This window comes from Staurois parvus, unplaced genomic scaffold (assembly GCF_062004578.1).
Source record: "Staurois parvus isolate SC_StPar_1 unplaced genomic scaffold, SC_StPar_1.0 ptg000059l, whole genome shotgun sequence".
Classification (NCBI taxonomy): Eukaryota; Metazoa; Chordata; class Amphibia; order Anura; family Ranidae; genus Staurois; species Staurois parvus.
The window spans coordinates 3,578,725-3,602,278 of record NW_028317855.1 but is presented as its reverse complement, the minus strand read 5'-3'; the positions used below and the strand labels follow the sequence as shown (position 1 = coordinate 3,602,278).

At 42.4% G+C, this 23,554-nt stretch overlaps 1 protein-coding gene across 1 annotated transcript in view; it reads right to left on the bottom strand.

Moving 5' to 3' along the window:
* NTPCR (nucleoside-triphosphatase, cancer-related) overlaps positions 1 to 23,512 on the bottom strand; it is a 53,418-nt gene extending 29,906 nt beyond the window's left edge. The window contains exon 1 of the mRNA XM_089668552.1: positions 23,386 to 23,512. Within this exon, the coding sequence (XP_089524678.1) occupies positions 23,386 to 23,419 (34 nt within the window). The 5' untranslated portion in view covers positions 23,420 to 23,512. The remainder of the gene's footprint in view (positions 1 to 23,385) is intronic.
* Positions 23,513 to 23,554: the final 42 nt, after the last annotated feature.

Here is a 23,554-nt window from a genome sequence, read left to right as displayed (position 1 = left end):
CCCACGACGATCCGGTCCAGGAAGCGCGGCTGCGCCTTCAGTTCGGCCACTGGATGTTCGTGCGGCTGCTCGGCTCCGCCTCCTCACCAGTGATTGGCCGCCAGAACTGTAGCTCAGGAAAGGCACACAGGCGGCCAATCACCGGCGAGGGGGTGGAGCCGAGCGGCCCCGCGAAAATCGAGTGCAGGACCAGCAGGTAAGTGGTCAGTGTAGAGGTGCTGCTGCAACCACATATGCTGGCTGCAGCAGCACCATACGAGAACAGGGTCAGCAAGTGTCAGTGGGAGGAATACTGCCCCATCATTGGTGTCACTGATACCAATGATGGAGCACTATTCCTCCCACTGATACCAATGATGGGGCGCTATTCCTCCCACTAATACCAATGATGGGGCACTATTCCTCCCACTGACACCAACGATGGGGCACTATTCCTCCCACTGACACCAACGATGGGGCACTATTCCTCCCCCCCACTGACACCAACGATGGGGCACTATTCCTCCCCCCCACTGACACCAACGATGGGGCACTATTCCTCCCCCCCACTGACACCAACGATGGGGCACTATTCCCCCCCCCACTGACACCAATGATGGGGCACTATTCCACCCCCCACTGACACCAATGATGGGACACCATTCCTCCCACTGACACCAATGTTGGGACACCATTCCTCCCACTGACACCAATGATGGGGCACTATTCCCCCCACTGATACCAATGATGGGGCACTATTCCCCCCACTGATACTAATGATGGGGCACTATTCCCGCCACTGATACCAATGATAGGGCACTATTCCCCCCACTGATACTAATGATGGGGCACTATTCCTCCCACTGACACCAATGATGGGGCACTATTCCTCCCACTGATACTAATGATGGGGCACTATTCCTGCCACTAATGCCAATGATGGGGCACTATTCCTGCCACTGATGCCAATGATGGGGCACTATTCCTGCCACTGATACCAATGATGGGGCACTATTCCTGCCACTGATACCAATGATGGGGCACTATTCCTGCCACTGATACCAATGATGGGGCACTATTCCTGCCACTGATACCAATGATGGGGCACTATTCCTGCCACTGATTCCAATGATGGGGCACTATTCCTGCCACTGATACCAATGATGGGGCACTATTCCTGCCACTGGTGTGCATTGGAAGAGGGGTAGTCTTATACGGCGAGTATAGCTCAAACACTAAATTTTAGCATGAAAAGTAGGGGGGTCGTCTTATACGCCCAGTCGTCTTATACGCCGGCAAATACGGTAGGTAACAAAATGAGATTAGCAGAACTCCCTTTAAGAGACTGCTTCTAATCTTAGCTTGTTACCTATATGAAAGACACCTGGTAGACAGAAATACTGCTGAATGATAGGGGATCAAATACTTATTTCCCTCATGAACATGCAAATCAGTGCATCATTTGTTAGACATGCATTTCTTTTGAATTTTTTGTTGCTATTCTCAGTGTTACAATACAACTACCATTCGATTTTCAGACTGATAATTTCTTTGTGAGTGGGCAAACATTCAAAATCAGCAGGGGATCAAATACTTATTTCCTTCACTGTATGTTCTTTCGAGATACAAGTGCCAGCCACCCCCTGCGGATAACTGCACTCCTGGAACTGCATGAATGGTTTTGTTCTTCCTTTACTTAGCCTACTGTACTTCCTGGACAGTGATCATGGCATTCCTTGGAGCAGCCACATACCAGTAGGCTAGGGTTGCTTGGCTTATAAAAATGGGAACTGCTACAGGTGACGCTGCACTAAGCTAATTTCCCTGACCAACTGTATAGAGGCAACTGTTGCAGTATAATTTAGTGATGTGTGTGATAAACAACATACAATGTCCAGTACATAATCAGTCCAGACAGTGAAAAGGTCTCACACATGTGGTATTGAAATACGTTGGAGGAAGAGTAGAATGTGTATTGGGTTGTAATTCTAAATATGCCAATGCAGTGTGTGAGAAATATCTTCTTAAATTGACAACTTTGTATAAAAAAAATAATTTTAATTTTCTTTCTGCCTTTTCAATAAACTTGTGGCAAAAAAACAAACTCTCACCATGCTTCTTAAAATACTTTGTCTTTGCTCTCCAAAATGTGGTCATTTTGTGAGTGTTTCCATTGTCCTGGTACTCCAAGGCCTCCAAAAATGTGATAGGTAGTCAGGAAATTAGGTGCATAATTTATACCCCTAGAAAGCCTGAAGATGCTCCTTGGATTTTGAGCCTATGTGGTTAGACTGTGAAAGAGTCTCACACATGTGGTATCGTCATACTTGGGATACTTGGAAGTGATGGCTTTAGAACATGTGGTTGTTTTGAGGGTGTTTACACTATCCTGGTGCTCCAGGACCTCCAAAAATGTCAAAGGTAGTCAGGAAATTAGATGTGTAATTTATGCCCCAGGAACGCCTGAAGGTGCTCTTTGGATTCTTGGCCCCTCTGTACATCTAGGGCAGTTGTAAAAAAGTATTACACTTATGGTATTCCCATACTCAGCATAATGTGTTTTGGGGTGTTTCTGTAAGATTGCCTATGCAATTTCTATATAAAGTTATAAAACTGATGAACTATGAACCCTAAAAAATACCTGAATCAAATCCTTAATAGAATACTAAGGGCAAGATGGCTTTTTTCAAGAGAAAACAATTTTTGATGAACGATAACTAGTTAACCAGAGAGTCCTAGTGTACAATGACCAAGTAATAGCTAACCAAGATGACCACGGAGAAACCCTGAAAGCTCAGCTCTACAGAAACACCCATATTTATCAAGTCCAAACATTCAACTCCAGTTGTAAGATTGTTTAACAGTGCATGAAAAAAGGATAATGTGCTTTTTTAAAACCATCACATTCCATCTTAGCAAATACAACTGTTTGCTGAAAGACCCGACAAGTATTTGTCAACCAGCCGCAAAACAATGGTCCCCTCAAAATGAATAGAAAAGAGTATCTTCTATAAATCCTAAGTGTTTCTTCAGAGATGGAACCAGTCCACTCAGGTGTGGAACTACCAGTCAGTCATTATTAGGATGAAACGAAGTTTCAGGGAATGTAAAAAAAAAGACATTCAAGAGCTGTTATAAGATCAGTTTAGTAGCATCGAATGAACCCCAAAAAAAGAGGGGAGGAGCCTCTGTGTTCTGTGATGTACCTAAAAAAATGGATTTTACAGGTGTGACGGATTGCCTGGCACCCCGAATAGGTGCCTCTGCCAAACAGTGCCTCCTTCCCTCCAAACCCTCTGAAGCAGACTGATAGCCAATACCAGCCCTTTACCCCAAGCATCATACATATACAAGATGTTGAGGTAAAATCAAAGGAATAATTTTACGGAGCAGAAATACAGGTTTTTATACAGTTCAAAAATAGGGGCAGTCACCACATGAACAATTAAAACTATTACATATTGGGGTAAACACCCCACAATGCTTAGGTAACAAGGTAAACCTTAGCCACTGATGCCTGATGGTGGATAGCCCAGGAAGTTCCCACACTTACTGCCTTAACCCTCTTGGGCATGGAGTTCACCAGAGCTTCACAGGTTGCCACTGGAGTCCTTTTCCACTCCTCCATGACAACATCACGGAGCTGGTGGACGTTAGAGACCTTGTGCTCCTTCACCGTCTGTCTCTAACGTCCACCAGCTCCGTGATGTCGTCATGGAGGAGTGGAAGAGGACTCCAGTGGCAACCTGTGAAGCTCTGGTTAAGGCAGTGCTGGAAAATAATGGTGGCCACACAAAATATTGACACTTTGGGCCCAATTTGAAAATTTGCACTTAGGGGTGTACTCACTTTTGTTGCCAGCGGTTTAGACATTAATGGCTGTGTGTTGAGTAATTTTGAGGGGACAGCAAATTTACACTGTTACACAAGCTGTACACTCACTACTTTACATTGTAGCAAAGTGTCATTTCTTCAGTGTTGTCACATGAAAAGATATAATAAAATATTTACAAAAATGTGAGGGGTGTACTTACTTCTGTGAGATACTGTATGTACCACTGAATGGGAAGAAATTGGAAAGAAACGACAGGGCCAATACCTGGCCTTTAAAAATGTAACTGAGGCCAAATTCAATTCCACCCCCAATAAGAGAAAAGCCAAAAATACGACCAAACACATATTTACAGGGTTGAAACTTCCTAGCTGGAGCCATCACCTTCCAGGCAACTGGAAGAAACGACTTGCCTGTCTCAAACTTCTGAGGATCCATCCACCAGCTCGAAGTCCAAAACACACTGGGACCTAGGGACATTGGACAGTCCAGCAAATTAACCCTCCTGTTTCATTGTATTTCTCTGCAACAGCCAGGAATGGAACTGTGTGTATGGGACAGCCTCAAACGTGGTAACCATCCTCCCCGGCAGTCTCATACAAAGACAAATCAAAGGAGACTTGAGACATTTCAGTGTGGACACTTGATTTCTCATAGAAAGGCTCTTTTCTGGAGGTAAAAAAAACCTTTGCCTGGAGAGTGTCCAAGATTAGGCCTAGATACTCCAGACTTTGCACTGGTTCCCTTGCTGACTTCTGCACGCAGAGAATCCAGACCACACCTTTCAGGGTTCAAATCGTGAGAGACACATTTTGCATTAACCAATGTGCCGACCGTTCTCTTTGAGCAACAGGTCATCCAGATACCCCAGAAAGCATATTCGTTGAACACTTAACAAGTGCAGCACTGAAGCAAACACCTTTGTGAACACCCGAGGAACTGTGGACAGCCAAAATGGTAGGGACACCAACTGAATGTGCTGGTCCGCTACTGCAAATTGTAAGAATTTATGATATGCAGGAAAAATTGGAACATGGAGCTATACATTCCTTATGTTCACTGACGCAAGAAAGTCTCCCTGCTGGAGCGAAGCCGCCATTGAATGAACCAACTCCATATGAAATGTTTGAACTTTGAGAAACGTGTTCAGACCTTTGATTTCCAAAAAGCAACCACCCATCCTTGTTTTGCTTTGGGACCCTGAATTGATTTGATTAAACTGATCTAATTACCCCTTAAGCCAACAGAAGATTGAGCTACTGAAATATTCATGCCCTATTTCACTGTTTGGCCACATAAATTGAGGAGGGAAGGTCCAAAACTCCAATCTGTACACATGAGAGACTGTAAAAAGAGCCAATTGTTTGGAATCACCTTTTGCCAGGCAATCTAAAAAGCCAACACTCAATGCGTAGGGCACCCCTTTACATTGAAGAGAACTTGGATTCCAGTTTAGCTGACAAGGACCTTTTTTGGAAGGTCAAAACTCCTATATGCTGGCTGCTTGCCTTTTTTCTTCAGCATCAACAGGGAGCTTTTGCCACTGGAAATCTTTTGGATCTACTTATCCATGTTATCACCGAATAGGCATTTCCCATGAAAGGGAAACCCTGCTAATATCTTCTTACAGGTCAGCTCCATGGGCCAGCTTTTCAGGCACTGAACCCTGCACATGTAAATAGACACCAGTGCAATCTGAGAAATTTGCTGAATAGAGTCCATCAGGGGCATCTACCTCAAAACCTGGGCTTGGAGCAAGTCTGCTAACCCCTTACTAGCATCTGCTTCAACATGCGACAGGTTCTTCTTTACTAACTGCTTAATGAGATTCTTAAGGCTTTGACACATCAATGGCTGCCACTACTGGCTACATAGCAGAGCCTGCCACGGCAAAGTAAGCTTTCAACAGCGTCTCCAGCCTCTTGTTTGCCAGGTCCTTGAAAACCTGAACATCATCAACCATGCAAGTCAAATTGTTATTGAGATAGGAAACTGTTGTGTCAACTGTGTGCATGCTTCACCTTTTTAAAAATATTCCTTCCATTGGATATTTGACAAAATATCTTTGGTAGCACAAACACCGTATCTGGGTGATCCCATTCCACATACAACATTTCTTCTAGAGGAGGATACAAGGGAAAAGCCTGTAATGAGCATAAAGATCCCAAAGAGGAATACTTAACAGACAAGGATTCGGCAGGAGGCAATTTGAAATCAGACTGAATTGTCTCAGAAAGGGATTGCATCAAAACCCACTGGGCTTGAAAGATGGACAGCCCCCCAATTTCTCCAGGTTCAGAGTCCTCAGATGTGAAATCCACCATCTTACCCCTACCATATCCTCATCTATATCAACCCACTTCTCTTCCACAACCGAAGGAGGATCTGGCAAAGGGGACAGTTCTTGTCTTTACCACCTTGTACCATGGAGGTGAGCATGCCAGCAATCTTTCCCACCATCCATCTTTGCCTTCCAGCTATCCAAATCGATCTAAAAGAACTTCCAGAGTGGGAGGGGTTATATAGGGGGACTTCCTGTCTGTTTTTCTGCCAGCGTCCATTCACCTATAGGTGATGTATAACCCAGGTAGTAATGATTTATAGTTCCGTGATAAGAGAAAAAGCAAACAAATTTTATTCAACCACTTGACCCACAGGCTAATTCTGAAATTTCTCTCATACATGTAAAGATCTGCATTTTTTTACTAGAAAATGATTTGAACCCCCAAAGAGGCCCTAGGGAAGAATAGGTGTCTGGGACCTATGTAGGTACTTGCATTTGCACACGAGCATGGGGTAAAAAGAGTGCTTTAAAAAAAAAAAAAAATTCTTTTTTTTACACTGAAAAAACTTTATCCCTTGTGACAGGATGGGTCGTGACTGGTCCTCTTCTGGGAGAGATCCCATATCTCCCCCTGGCCACCAAAGCATCTGATCAAACCAGGAACACCCTTCTGCCACCTGTAAAAGTGATCCAGTGGATGTATAGCCACTCAGATTACTTTTACCAAAAAGACTAGCCAGCTGAAAAAAACAACATAGCAGGATCATGGTTGTAGGTGCAACCATGATCCTGATATAACCACCTCATTACGACTTTGTATATATACTGTATGTATGGCGGTACTGAGGTGATTAGGAAAATACATTTTCAAAATCTCATCATGCCTCTTACTACACACTTTGTAATGTCTACTTTCCAAATGGGGGTCATGGGGGGAGGATATTTGTACTGCCCTAGCATTTTAGGGCCTCAGGAAACGAGATTGGCACTCAGTACATCAGCACTTATCAATTTTCAGATATATATACACCAGTTTGCAGACTCTAGAACTTTCAAACAGACTAAATAATATGCACTGCTCTGGGTTATTTTTACCAAAGGAATGCAGCAGGAAACTTTTTGGCCTAAATCTATGCAGAAAAATTATTTATTTGCAAAATTTTATAACAGAAAGTAAGACAACTTATTTTTTCAAAATGTTCGGTCTTTTTTTGTTTCGACGGCAAACAATAAAAACCCAGTAGTGATTAAATACCACCAAAAGAAAGCTCTATCTGTCTCAACAAATGATACAAAATTTAATTTGGGTATAGTATTGCCTGACTAATTGTCATTCAAAGTGTGACATCGCTGAAATTCGAAAAAATGGCCAGGGCAGGAATGGAGTGAAACAGTCCAGTCTTGAAGTGGTTAAGCGTTGCCTATAGAAAGCTTGTCACCCTTTTACAGGCACATGCAATTTTAAGGCTAGACAAGTTGGATATTTACTTGGTACATCATCTGTTATAGATTACCAATAAATTGGGTAGTATATTGGATTTATGTGCCGTAAAATTGAAATAGGAGTTTTTACTGATATTTTGAGTTTCTTAAACAGTTGCGCTAATATTGTGTGACATAAAAATTGGAACTACCACTGTTTTATTTTCTACAGTACCTGCTTTCAGAAAACATATGTTTGGAGGGTTTAGGTAATCTTTAGGCTTAAAATGTGTTTTTTTTTTTTTTTTTAACTACTTGTTGTTCCTGAGCAGTATATTTACTGCGGCAGGGCAGCATGCGCAGGCTCAGTCAGTCATATATACGTTATTGAGCCTGCACCTGTTTGGAAGCACGCCCTTCCTGTGACCACCGGGCACAGAGGGTCACTGTTACCAGTAACCGGATATCATGTGATCACCATGATTGGTCAGAGTGATCACACAATAACAATGTAAACAACCTGTCATGAATGGTTTTCCATCATGAACAGCTTGCCTACTGTAATGATCTGTGGTTGGCCCACAGCAATCACATGGTACCTGGCTACCAGTACCATGTGATTAGCTTAGCCAATCACAGATCACAATCAAAAGCAAGCTGTCTATGAATGGGAAACCCATTCATATGACAGCTAAAGCCATTGCTTGTACAGTGATCTTCACTGAATAAGCAGTAACAGTGTAAAAATAGTAGAGTAGTACACTGCCACTATAGTGACACTGAGCTATTCCAATGACAGAATGTAAAAAAAAAAATACAAAGTTAAAAGAGTAAAAATAAATAATTAACATATATATATATATATATATATACAGTTGTGACCAAAATTATTCAACCCCCAATGCTGTAAAGGGGTTTAGGGACTATAGTGTACATTTGGAATTGTATTCAGAATCAAATCCTACAAGGACGTTGTAACTACCCAAATGCAACTAAAATGACATCAATTGTTTATGTAATACAGTAGTAAATGGTTCTTATGTGGTTTCTTCATTGCCACAATTATTCAACCCCTTAAAGACTACCACTCTGAAGAACAGAGGTTCATACAGGTGCTTTCCATCAGGTATTGAAAACACCTGTGGATGTCACCGAGCAGCAATCAAGCATAATAAGCACCAATTAGGCAGCTTTAAAATGACTGTGATACTCAGCTCCTTCTAGACATTTACTGGTGTGGTTACAAACATGGTGAAGGCAAGAGAATGGTCCAGGAAGACAAGAGAAGAGGTGATTTCTCTTCACAGGAAGGGCAATGGCTATAAGAAGATTGCAAAGATGTTAAACATACCAAGAGACACCTTAGGAAGCATCATTCGCAAATTCAAGGCAAAGGGCACTGTTGAAACGCTACCTGGTCGTGGCAGAAAGAAGATGCTGACTTCGACTGCTGTGCGCTACCTGAAGCGTAGAGTGGAGAGAAGTCCCCGTGTGACTGCTGAGGAACTGAGAAAAGATTTGTCAGATGTGGGTACAGAAGTTTCAGCCCAGACAATAAGACGCACACTGCGTAATGAAGGCCTCCGTGCCAGAACTCCCAGGCGTACCCCCTTGCTGTCTCCAAAGAATAAGAAGAGTCGACTGCAGTATGCCAAAAGCCATGTGGACAAACCACAAAAGTTGTGGGATAGTGTTCTGTGGACTGATGAAACAAAATTAGAACTGTTTGGGCCCATGGATCAACGCTATGTTTGGAGGAGGAAGAACAAGGCCTATGATGAAAAGAACACCTTGCCTACTGTGAAGCATGGTGGAGGGTCAATCATGCTTTGGGGCTGTTTTGCTTCTGCAGGTACAGGGAAGCTTCAGCGTGTGCAAGGTACCATGAATTCTCTTCAGTACCAGGAGATATTGGATGGAAACGTGATGCAGTCCGTCACACACCTGAGGCTTGGGAGACGTTGGACCTTTCAACAGGACAATGATCCCAAGCATACCTCCAAGTCCACTAGAGCATGGTTGCAGAGGAAAGGCTGGAACATTTTGGAGTGGCCATCGCAGTCACCAGACTTAAATCCGATTGAGAACCTCTGGTGGGACTTAAAGAAAGCAGTTGCAGTGCGCAAGCCTAAGAATGTGACTGAACTGGAGGCCTTTGCCCATGAAGAATGGGCGAAGATACCCGTAGATCGCTGCAAGACACTTGTGTCAAGCTATGCTTCACGTTTAAAAGCTGTTATAACTGTAAAAGGATGCTGTACTAAGTACTAAGATTGAATGTCACTTGGGGGTTGAATAAAACTGATAATGCTGTGAGCACAGAAAAGACATTTGTGGTTATTTCATTATAACTGTTATGTTATATTTGTCTGACCTACAAGTGCCTCTTTAATGTAAATGTAAGCAAGATGACTGAATGATCAAAAGCAATGTCAAACTGGCCAAAACACTCAATTTCAGTGGGGGTTGAATAATTTTGGTCACAACTGTATATATATATATACACACACACACACACACACACACACACACATACATACATACATATACATACATATATATACAGTGGGGCAAAAAAGTATTTAGTCAGCCACCAATTGTGCAAGTTCTCAAACTTAAAAAGATGAGAGAGGCCTGTAATTGGCATCATAGGTAGACCTCAACTATGAGAAACGAAATTAAAAAAAAAATCCAGACAATCACATTGGCTGATTTGGAAATAATTTATTTGCAAATTATGATGGAAAATAAGTATTTGGTCAATATCAAAAGTTCATCTCAATACTTTGTTATATATCATTTGTTGGCAATGACAGAGGTCAAACGTTTCCTGTAAGTCTTCACAAGGTTGGCACACACTGTTGCTGGTATGTTGGCCCATTCCTCCATGCAGATCTCCTCTAGAGCAGTGATGTTTTGGGGCTGTCGCTGGGCAACACGAACTTTCAACTCCCTCCAAAGGTTTTCTATGGGGTTGAGATCTGGAGACTGGCTAGGCCACTCCAGGACCTTGAAATGCTTCTTACGAAGCCACTCCTTCGTTGCCCGGGCGGTATGTTTGGGATCATTGTCATGTTGGAAGACCCAGCCACGTTTCATCTTCAATGCCCTTGCTGATGGAAGGAGGTTTTCACTCAATATCTCACGATACATGGCCCCATTCATTCTGTCCTGTACATGGATCAGTCGTCCTGGTCCCTTTTGTGGAGAAACAGCCCCAAAGCATGATGTTGCCACCCCCATGCTTCACAGTAGGTATGGTGTTCTTTGGATGCAACTCCGCATTCTCTCTCCTCCAAACATGATGAGTTGTGTTTTTACCAAACAGTTCTATTTTGGTTTCATCTGACCATATGACATTCTCCCTATCCTCTTCTGGATCATCCAAATGCTCTCTAGCAAACTTTAGATGGGCCCGGACATGTACTGGCTTAAGCAGGGGGACACGTCTGGCACTGCAGGATCTGAGTCCCTGGCGGCGTCATGTGTTACTGATAGTAGCCTTTGTTACGTTGGTCCCAGCTCTCTGCAGGTCATTCACTAGGTCCCCCCGTGTGGTCCTGGGATTTTTGCTCACCGTTCTTGTGATCATTTTGACCCCACGGGGTGAGATCTTGCGTGGAGCCCGAGATCGGGGGAGATTATCAGTGGTCTTGTATGTCTTCAATTTTCAAATTATTACTCCCACAGTTGATTTGTTCACACCAAGCTGCTTGCCTATTGCAGAATAAGTCTTCCCAGCCTGGTGCAGGTCTACAATTTTGTTTCTGGTGTCCTTCGACAGCTCTTTGGTCTTCATCATAGTGGAGTTTGGAGTGTGACTGTTTGAGGTTGTGGACAGGTGTCTTTTATATTGATAACAAGTTCAAACAGGTGCCATTGATACAGGTAATGAGTGCAGGACAGAGGAGCCTCTTAAAGAAGAAGGTACAGGTCTGAGAGCCAGAAATCTTGCTTGTTTGTAGGTGACCAAATACTTATTTTCCACCATAATTTGCAAATAAATTATTTCCAAATCAGCCAATGTGATTGTCTGGATTTTTTTTCACATTTTGTCTCTCATAGTTGAGGTCTACCTATGATGTCAATTACAGGCCTCTCTCATCTTTTTAAGTCTGAGAACTTGCACAATTGGTGGCTGACTAAATACTTTTTTGCCCCACTGTATATATATATATATTTCTTTTTTACATAATGTCATTAGTCAGTATACCTGATCACCGCCACACCAGTCATGTGATGAATGCTGTACTGCACTGGTGGCAGTATATTAAAAAATAAAAATGTAATTACTTTTGAAAAAACTGTGACAAATAACTATAGCTTCAAAAAGCTCCCCGTGCCTCTTACTAAATACCGGACTGTCTACTATATACAGTATAAAGGGGTCACGTGGTCTCAATTATCACTTCTATGCTGACAACACTCATAGACATTCACACTAAACCGGTTTCTACTTTGGCTGCTTCTCTCCTATCTAACTGTATTTGTGATATAAAAACTTGAATGGCTCATATTTTTCTTTTAAACTGTGACAAGACTGAAGTCATGCTTATTGGCACCCCCTCGTCAATTGTATAAGGCCAGTCCTGGTAGCCCAGGGGTGGGCAAACTTTTTGACTTGAGGGCCGCAATGGGTTCATATACTGGACCCGGGGGGCCGGACCAAGAGTAGATGAATGATGTGTATGTGTCATCCATAGTAAGTATAGTAATATTCCCCCATAGTAAGCATAGTAATTCATCTCCCATATAGTAATTCATCCCCCATAGTAATTCATCCCCCATAGTAATCCATCCCCCATATAGTAATTCATCCCCCATAGTAATTCATCCCCCATATAGTAATTCATCCCCCATATAGTAATTCATCCCCCATATAGTAATTCACCCCCATAGTAATTCATCCCCCATAGTAATTCATCCCCCCTATAGTAATTCATCCCCCATATTAATTCATCCCCCATATTCCCATATTAAGTCCCCAAGTCCCCCCTGTGTCAATTCACTTACCTTTGCTCCGCGCGTTACTCTTGCCATGTTCCCGCGCCGTTCCGGTCTTCAGGGCGGACTGTGAGAGGAGCCTAGCTCTCCTCCCCTCACGTTCGTCACGCTGCCCCACCTACACTCATCCTGACAGCCAATGTATCCTGCGCCGTTCCGGTCTTCAGGGCGGACTGTGAGAGGAGCCTAGCTCCCCTCACGTTCCTCATGCTGCTTCGCCTACACACATTCTGACAGCCGATGTTTGCCACGCTCCGCGGGCTGGATTAAAAGGCCCGCGGGCCGTAGTTTGCCCATTGCTGTGGTAGCCTATCGATGGCACTGTATTTGAGCTCCAGCCAAAATTAAAAAATCTAGGGGTAATATTTGACGTTTGCTTAACCTTCGATCCACATGTACAAAATGTTGTCAGAGCATCTTTTTTCCACTTTTGAAACATAGCTTGGCTGCGTCCTAGACTATCATACACTGTAGCTGATCCATACATTTGTGTTCTCCCGACTTGGATATTGCAATGCTCTACTTGCTGATGTACCTAAATCCACTATTAACTGCTTCCCAGCCGCCCTATAGTAGAACTACTGCTACAGGGCAGCGTAAAATCACACACACACATATATATATATATACACACACACAAACACACACACGTGATTTGCATTTCCACCTTTGGCGGCTAGGCATGTCAATAACCGGGTCCCAGCCGGAGAACAAATGACAGGGGAGAGACCTGTGTGTAAACAACACAGGTCTCTCTCTTGCCCGCAAGAACATGCTGCTGTGTATTTCTCTGCATGGCAGACAAATACACAGCAGCATGTTTCCCTAGTAAAACACACACAGCACATGATGTAAAACAGCACACAGTTAATTGACTACAATATGTACAAAATTCTGCATCCAGAATCCTCACTAGGTCTAGTACAAGTGACCATATTACGCCTATCTTAGAGTCTATGCACTGGCTACCCATAAGGTTTTGCATAGCCCTTAAGATCCTCTTGCTCAACTATAAGGTTCTTCATGGCTTAGCACCTCATTATCTGAACTTTTATCAACTTACTCCCCCCCCTCGTAACCTCTGTTCCTCAAATTCTGTTGTCCACCCTACTCACCTACACTCAGTGGGAAACAGAGCCATCTCCTGGTACGCTCCAAAACTCTGGAATTCTCTTCCAAGGGACACCAGAGAGTCATCTTCTCTAAACTCATTCAAGTTGTTCATACTAAATGGGCACACAATGCATATAAAAATGCACCTATCATTTTTAGCAATGCAGTATAGCACAGGTGCAAAATGCCTAAACAATTACAACAAAAGCCTCCCATAAGACACTTTAAAGTACCAAATCCAGTTACTATTTGATACACAAGCTTCACAAAGTCAGCAAAAACCTAATTTACCTTACTTCACTGAACCAAATACTCCTTCATTTATGTTTCACATGCTCCCTCTCCCAGACACTGCTGCTCACAGAGGGAAGGTTCCATCAAAAGAAGCACTACTGTCAATCCAGAAAGCAGTGGGCAGAACTATATGTGACAAGGTGCTGACTGGCAAGTTACAAGCTTGTGAATCAGCAGTAACATGCTGATAGTTACTTCCCCCCACAACATTTTGTCATCTAACTGTAGTTCAAGAAGGGGAAGCCTATATAAGAGTGATGACTCTGTTCTGAATTCAGCATCAGCGCAACATCATTGACACACCTTTGCCAGAAGCTGCAAAAGTGGACTTCACTAGAAGACTGCACAGATTTTTATGAGACTTTGCAGGGGGACAAAGAAAAAAAACTAAAAGGACCAAAAGAAGTACAGATGGAGTTAAAAGGTGCTGCAGCACAACATTTTTAGGGCTCATGCACACTGAGCTTAAAAAAAACAGTTTTTATAGGAGCTTAACATTTTTTTTCTGCCTCTAAATACCCTACAATGCTAGCCTATGTGTCCATGCGCACATAGGCATTCACAGGCATATTAGATGAGGAACATTTACAGGCTGATTATTATTATTATTATACAGTATTTATAAAGCGCCAATAGTTCACTCAGCGCTGTACATTACAAAGGGGGACAGAACATGTGACAGAACAATACCAATACAATGCAAAACATGAGGGGATCGAGGGCCCTGCTCTTTCGAGCTTACAATCTAGAAGATTAAAAAAAAAACCACACACACACACATCACTAGCATGTTCAGGTGAAGGGTAGAAAAAAAAATGCATGAAGCGTTTAAAGGCGTAAATAGATTCCAGTGGCCAAGAAAAAAAAAAAAAGTTAATTTGGAATATTTAAAATGACTATCCAGGAAATTCTTGTCTATACAGGAAGTTACCAGTGGCCTTTGTTTTTTCCTCATTATACAGAATTTATATAGCGTCAACAGTTTGCACAGGGCTTTACAACATGAGGGAAACAGTACTGTTACAATACACTTGAACACAGGAGGAATTAGAGGACCCTGCTTGTTAGAGCTTACATTCTAAAAAGAGGAGGGTCAAGTGATACAAAAGGTAATAAATGTGGAGGATGAGCTGATGGAGAAAATACATGTATAGTTGTTAGGTAGAGGCAGGATAGGCTTCTCTGAAAAGTTTTTAGGGATTGCCTAAAAGTGGACAGAGGAGATGGTCGGACAGATTAGGGTAGGGAATTCCATAGGATGGGAGAGGCTCGGGAGTTCTGCAGGCGAGCATGGGAGGAGGTGACAAGGGAACTAGAGAGCAGAAGGTTCACATTGTTTGTTACAGATGGCTGTGCTGAAGATCTGTGCTTTGCTGTGCTGCCATGGCCAAAGATATGACAGAGTGAGCTAATCTCCGCTGTGGAGATGGATCCTGAGTTGTGGGACCTGTAACACCCACACTATCTGGACCGGCATCCGTCATCTGACGAAAGAGTGGGATAGACAGTCTTGCACGCAAGGAGGGGGATAGGGGTAAGGCCCCATTCAAGAGACGATTTGCTCCATGCCCCATGCAAGTCCGTCCTTTACTGGCACGGGGATGCACGCAGCATATGTCGGTGCCTAAATGTATAAATTAATCTGCATAATTCACATAGGTATATATACTTTCCAAAATATAGAAAATAGTTGGACAAAGTTTTTTTTTTCCGTCTGTGTGTGTGGTGGGGGAGCGTATTAGGGAGAATTTCTTTTAATCATTTTTAATTTTTCTTTTTAAAATTCTTTTTTCTTTAGATTTGTTATTACACTTTATTTTATGTAAATGTTTTTTAAATACTTTTTTAACCTTTTTAAAAAAATGTTTTTTGCATGTTTGATTCAAATTTTTTCTCTTTTTAGTACAACATCCGCACGGTCAACGGATGAGCGGGAGCAGGTGGAAGAGTGTAAAGCTGTTCCCTACTACCCACCCACGCAGGTGAGCACACCCGTAACCTCATTACCAGCCACTCCTGGAAAATCTAGACAGGAAAGCACAGATGTTTCACTTCAGGTATCTTTTTCTGTCTGTCTATCTAATCTATCCATTGTCTATATTAAATTTTCTGTTTTTCTAGGCTACTGCAGAGGATCCATAATCCCCATCAGTGCATAGGCATGGACAACATCAGGGGGGACTGAGATGACTGTAGAAACAGAGCAATGCAACAGAGTTGCTGGAGGAAGTCCAGCAGGAATGGAGGGCCAAAGATTATTTTTTTGGGGATTTAATGGGGATATTGGCAGGGACCTTGAAAATCAGTGCATGGATGCACTTGTCGGGGCCTACAGAGCAGCAAAGAGAAGTTACATAGTTAGTATGGCTGAAAAAAAGACAAAAGTCCATCAGTTCAACCATGAAAAAAAAAAGTTATAATCTTACACCCACAATTGATCCTGAGGAAGGCAAAAAACCCCAGCAAAGCATGATCCAATTTGCTCCTGCAGGGGAAAAAATTCCTTCCTGATTCCCCGAGAGGCAATCGAATATTCCCTGGATCAACTTTACCTATAAATGTTAGTATCCAGTTATATTCTGTGTATATAAGAAAGAATCCAGGCCTTTTTTGAAGCAATCCACTGAGCTGGCCAGAGCCAACTCTTAAGGGAGTCTATTCCACATTCTCATAGCTATTATGTGAAGAAACCTTTCCGTATTTGGAGATTACATTTCTTTTCCTCCAGACGTAAAGAGTGCCCCCTTGTCCTCTGTGATGACCTCAGGGTGAACAACTCTACACCAAGTTCACTATATGAACCACTGATGTATTTATACATGTTGATCATATCCCCCTTTAATCTCCTCTTCTCAAGAGAGAATACATTCAGTTCCTCTAAACTTTCCTCATAGCTGAGCTCCTCCATTCCTCTTATCAGTTTGGTTGCCCTTCTCTGTACTTTCTCCAGCTCCCCAATGTTCTTTTTTGTGAATTGGTGCCCAAAACTGAACTGCATGCCACCGCCACTTTTTCCATCTGCTCCAGCTGTACATTATCCATATAATGCTCCTCCAGGTCCACCACTGTACCCAGGTACCATGTACAGCTGGGCCATGCGCCCCTTCCTCCTATCACCAATTCTCAGCTCCTGCACGCCTGCCCCACCTTTACACCCCTATCCCTCTACGGATTGTTCCCGATCCCCAAGGGATTATTCACAAGGTGATCAGTCCTCCCCCTACCCAGTTTGTCATCACAGTTATACTTTTTTCCTTGGGCAATTGTTATGGCCATTGTTCTGAATGCATGTTGGCATTCTATTAAAAAAAAATGAATTTTAATTAAATGAAAAAAGAAAGTAAATGGCAAATAAATCTTCAACACAAAGTGGGATACTTTTTTTTGTTTGTTGGATAATGCATGCATAAGAATGCATGGAGAAGGGCTGTTTTACCTTCCATGCAAAAACAATTACACATCACTTTTTTATGTGTAGGATACTGCATTCATTCTTATGGAGAATTGCTGCTTTACCTCCCATGCAAGAAAATTAAACATCACACGTTTTCAGGCATGTGGTTTAATGTGTCTATTCTCATGTGGAATGGCTACTTTACCTGCTGCGCAATAAAAGTAAATATCATACTTTTTCAAGCGTGCGAGGTAATGTGTCCATTCTCATGGAGAATGGCCTCTTTACCCCCTATGAAAAAAAAGCACAGTTCACACTTTTCAGGTGTGTAGGGTTATGCGTCCATTCTCATGGAGAATGGCTGCTTTACCTTCCGCGCAAGAAAAGTACACGCCACACTTTTTCAGGAGTATGGGGTAATGCGTCCATTCTCATGGAGAATAGAGGCCTTACTTTGTACCAATGAAAAATACACAACTTTGCTACAATAATATAAAGAGAAAAAAACAAAAAGATAAAATCAGAAAAAGTTTATTCAAAACAAAAGATATTCTTTATTTTTACACAAAGAAATATGATAAAATGCAAAGCAAACTGCTACTAAGAGACAGAGAGCTCTACAGAGAGAAACAATTCAGGACTTTCCCGTTACAACAGTGCTATAGCTATCCCTGACCGATGATCTGCAAGTGCCGGAAGGCAACTGCTCGTCTGGACTTGCAGATCATTTTGTGCTGTAACAGTTCACAGCTGAAGATTTCCCCCATGTGGCAGTAGTGCAGAATTACATTTATATACGTGATTTTGCACAGGAATACTGGCCTGTAGCAGTAAAACTGCTATAGGGCGGAGGAGAAGTGGTTAAGAACTGTTTCATGTGAGTGCTAGAGAAACTGATGAAGAGGGATAGTACTAGCTTCAATATACTGTATGTACTTTAGCTTCTCAGCACCTCTTATTCTGCCTATGTGCATTAATCTTTCAGCTGCCAGAACCCACCATTTGTTAACATCTCAGCAGCCAGTCAGGTGTTATCTCTCAGAAACCAGCCTCTAGCAAATGTATAACACATGCACACTGTCCACTCACTGCACCACATCAGTATCTGTATTATCTCTGCTGGCTCTGGTCCAATAGTAATCTCAATTGCAATATTTTTATTTAACCACCTGACCTCCAGGCCAGTTCTAATATTTCTCTCACGCATGTAAAAACCTGCATTTTTTGCTAAAAAATTACTTCGAACCCCCATAAATTCTACAGGGTGTCCCTAAAGTCTGAACAAATAGGTAAAATGCATATTGAGGAAAAAAACATAGCGATATTTCCTATGTATCCAGACTTTAGGGACACACTGTTTATTTTTTAAGCAGGGGCCCTAAAGAATAAAATGGTGGGTGTTGCCATTTTTTCACACTATATTTCAGAAGTGTGGACATTTTTTGAAAAAACTACTTGTCCAGGCACTATATTGGGGTCCCAATCTACTTGTCCCTAATGACAATCTACTTGTCCTGATACATAAAAATACATTTTAACCAAAACCGTATTTAAATCTGAGGCGCTTTATGGAATGTCTGGGGCTTTTAAAAACAAAAGAGGCTTTATGGCTATGTAAACGGTTAATATTTTTAACATTGCGCTGTTTATCTCCTCCTCCCCTGCCTTTCTTCAGCACCGCACCCAGGGACTAACAGGAGAGACCTTGCAGTGTAATGAGCACTGATTGGGTGCTCGTCAGGAAAGGGGAATGTCTGACATCCTTTATTACTTTGCTGCCGGAGCCATTTTGTGTTTTTTGCACACATTTTGAAAAATCATTTAAGGCCTGAAGATTAAACAAAACTCCAAAACATTATATATTTTCTGAAAGCAGAGACCCTAGAAAATAAAATAGTGGTAGTTAAAATGTCTTATGCCACTCGGTATTATCACAAAAGTAATTTTAGGACACAAAAAGCAATACATTATCCATTTTTTTTGTAAAATATAGAAGACGAGGTTGCATTGAAAAAATAGATAACCACATGTTAAACCTTAAAGTTGCATGCACTCGTGAAATGGCAACAAACTTTATTACCCTATAGGTGAGCTTTTAAAGCCCCTTATAGGTCATCAGTTTAGCATTACAGAGGAGGTCTTGTGCTAGAATTATTGCTCTCATTCTGGTATGTATCGCAATCGCTGTTTTCATGCATAGGCACCGCAGCTCATGCTTTTACATTTGTGTGTGTACATATGTGGAGGTGGGAGGCCTTGAAAAATTTGGGGGGGGGGGGGTTATATATTTGGGTGTAACTTACATTTTTAAAAAATCATTTTTTTTCTTAACTTTTTTTTTTTTTAATCACATAGGGGACAAAAAGTCCCCTATGTGATTAAATGTGATGATTTTTTTGGTGACAAGTAGTCTTTTGTCTCCCCTGTGCTCCACTGAATGTAATGCAGTGCACATTGCAATGCATTACATTCTTTCCCGGAATCGATGGCTGGGAATCTGTCAACAGGGACCTGGAATTGCAAATTCCTGATATTTCCACAGTGTTTTTTTAAAACACGGATTTTTTTAGAAAAAAAAACACTTTTAATAAATTTTAGTGAACACAAACACAATATAACACCTTTTGTTGGTAAAATAATAAAAGATGATAGGCCAGGTAAATAGACACCAAACATGTCATGCTTTAAAATTGCACACACCCATGGAATGGCAACAAATTAGAATTGTTACTCTAGCTCTGACGTTTGAGTCGACACCTCACATGTGTGGTGCGATCATGGTCTACATATGTGTGCATAACCTACGTGCGTGTTCGCAACCAAACTTCGGAGCATGAAATTGTCCAAAATGTCTTGGTATGCTGATGCCTTAACCCCTGAAAAACAACCCAACGCCATAATCCCCTTCCACCAAACTTTGCACTTTGCACAATGCAGTCAGGCAAGTACCGTTCTCCTGGCAACCACCAAACCCAGATGCATCCATCAGACTGCCAGAGAAACGTGATTCATCACTCCAGAGAACACGTCTCCACTGCTCTAGAGTCCAGTGGTGGCGTGCTGTACACCACTGCATCCAACACTTTGCATTACACTTGGTGATGTGAGGCTTGGATACAGCTGCTCGGCCATGGAAACCCATTCCATGAAGCTCTCTACACACTGTTGTGCTAATCTGAAGGCCACACAAAGTTTGGAGGCCTTTAGCTATTGACTCTGCAGACAGTTGGAGACTTATGACTTGACCCTGCTCTGTCTTAATGTGGCCTACCACTTCATGGATGATTTGCTGTTGTTCCCAGTTGCTTCCACTTTGCTGAGCTGAGTTCCTGAGAGTGACCCATTCTTTCACGTTTGTAGAAGCAGTCTGCATGCCTGGGTGCTTGATTGTATACACCTGTGGCCATGGAGGTGATTGGAACACCTGAATCCAATGATTTGGAGGGGCATCCAAATACTTTTGGCAATATAGTGTATATAAATGAAACAAGAACAATTACAATGAAAAATTTCCACATTTCTGTATATTATGACCAACAGCAAAACATCTATTTACTTGAAAGCTAAAATTAAAGTGGTTTTAAAGGCTCAAGGTTTTTTACCTTCATGTATTTTATGCATGACGGTAAAAAGCCTTCTGTGTGCAGCAGTGCCCCCTGCCCCCTCAATACTCACCTGAGCCCCATTGAGATCCAGTGATATGTATGACAGCCTCGGCTGTCCCGGGTCTCTGCCTCCTCATTGGCTGAGACAGCAAGTGAGAGCCATTCGCTCCCGCTGCTGTCAATCACAGCTAGTCAGCCAATGAGGAGCAAGAGGGGGTCGTGCCAAGCCTCGGCTCTGTGTGCAAAAGGACACATGAAGCAGTGGGTGCCCCCATAGCAAGCTGCTTGCTGTGGAGGAACCCGGTAGTTGGGAGGGGCCAGGACAGCCTGCGGGGGATCCGAGAAGAGGAGGATTCAAGGTCCTCTGTGCAAAACCACTGCATATAGCAGGTAAGTATAGACATGTTTGTTATTTTCCAAAAATAAAAAATTACCCTTTAGAATCGCTTTAATCACAAGGACTACTAGTATATTGAAAGATTTTAAAGTTGTGATTCGGATATTATGTAATCAAATTATCTTTTTCATTTTATTTGTTCATTTTTTGGTACCTAAAAAGTCTCATGATAAAATTTTGTTTGGTTATTGTTTTTTACCTTTTATTACTTTATTTTGGATCTATTTTATTTCTATCAAAAGGGATGAACAAAATTCATCTTTTTGGAGAGATCTGGGGTCTATTAGACCCCATATATCTCCCCTCGAGTCCAAAGCATCTGATCAAACGGGTAACGCCTTATAAACAAACAAAATCCTCATTGTTTCTGATGTAATAGAAATGTGGCGAGAACTTCCGTTTCTTCCGCTGTTCAAAGGCAATGCAACTTGCCTGGTGCAGGACTCCCTGATGAAAAGGGAGAGCCCGGTAAAGGTGGCAGTGTATGTACAGAAGATGGTCACTAGTACTCAATGTGCAGCGGCATACTGCAACACTGTATTCGCCAGACTGGATTCGCCAACACTGGATTTTAAAAAAAAAAAAACTAGAGCTGGCTTTAAGTTGCCACATAAAGTGTTCCACGACTGTTGTCCAAAAAGGATCAAAATTAGCCAGGTCATCGAGGGGTGGGAGGGGGCTGAGGGCAGAATGGGAAAGTTCCACAGACTTCAGCTCTCATATAAGACTAGTTCTAAGGACCTTAAAGTGGAGCTCCTTCCCCACTCCTGGTAAAGAATTGCCACTTTTGGGGAGTTTGATAGGCACCCGCTCCCACCGCCTAGATGATCAGAAGATTTTCATCCTCCCTTCAGTCTTTTGGGACATATGACAGGTCCCAGAAGACTTCGGGACCATTTACAATGCTGCTCATGCATGCACAGTGGGCACTCCAGCTGTGAAGCCACAGCCTGTCACAGCCAGTTGTCCACGGTTAAGATGCCAGCTCTGAGCACCAAACACAATCCCCAGCGCCCCCTCAGGTGAGCATATCACTGCATCCTGGTACAAGTGTCTTTTTATTAAAAGTCAGCAGATAGTTTTTGTAGCTGCTTTTAATTTACAGAGAACTGACTGGAGCTCTTATTTAACCGCCCTATAGCAGAAGTACTGCTACAGGGCAGCAGGGCTGTGCAAAATCACGTATATATGTATGCGATTTTGTATTTCTGGGTAGGGGGCGCGTGCGCTGCCATTTGTGGCTACAGCTGTCGATCACCGGGTCCCGGCCGGAGATTCCCAGCCGGCAACTGACGATTGCCGAGGAACAGTGACAGAAGAGAGGTCTGTCAGCACCAGCACACGCATAGCAGAGCAATACAACACAGCATGCTTACACAGTAAAACAGCACATGGTTAACCCTTTGATCATCCCTGATGTTAACCCCTTCCTGCCCAGTGTCATTAGTATAGTGTCAGTGCTTTTTATTAGCACTGATCACTGTATTAGTGTCACTGGGGGTGTCAGTGGCAATTACTCAGTTCCCCTCCAATGTCAGAATGTCCGCCACAGTCCCGCTATAAGCCGCTGATCACTGCCATTACTAGCATTAAAAAAATTTCTCCAATTCCAGTATATATACACCGCCATTTGTAGACGCAATAACTTTCACGTAAACCAATTAATTTACACACATGTAGCAGAATACATTTTGGCCTAACTTTATGAAGATATTTGATTTTTTTCATATTTTATACTGGATGTTTTATAGTAAAAAGTCAAAAATATTGTTTTCTTTCAAAATTGTCAGTCTTTTTTTGTTTATGGCGCAAAAAATAAAAAATGCACAATCAAATACCACCAAACGAAAGCTCCATTCGTAGGGAAAAAGGACATACATTTCATTTGGGTGCAGTGTTGCATGACTGCGCGCTACTGTCAAAGAAACGCAGCACCATATCGCAAAAAATGGCCTGGTCAAGAAGGGGAATAAATCCTCTGGAGGGCAAGTGGCTAACCTCCCACACACTTGTTTTCTTTGTAGCAGTGAAACCCAGAACCAATAATGAAATGGTGTTCACCTGGAGGACCTGTCAGAAAAACGTGCCTGTACATAGTAAGCAGACGTACACTTCACTCCGAGAAGACCAGGAAGAACGTCACTAAGCGGCGCCAGGTACTCCGCGCCAATCGACCGGAAGTGGCGCATTTTATTGAGTATTAAGCCTGTAAATCAATACTCAGATTTAC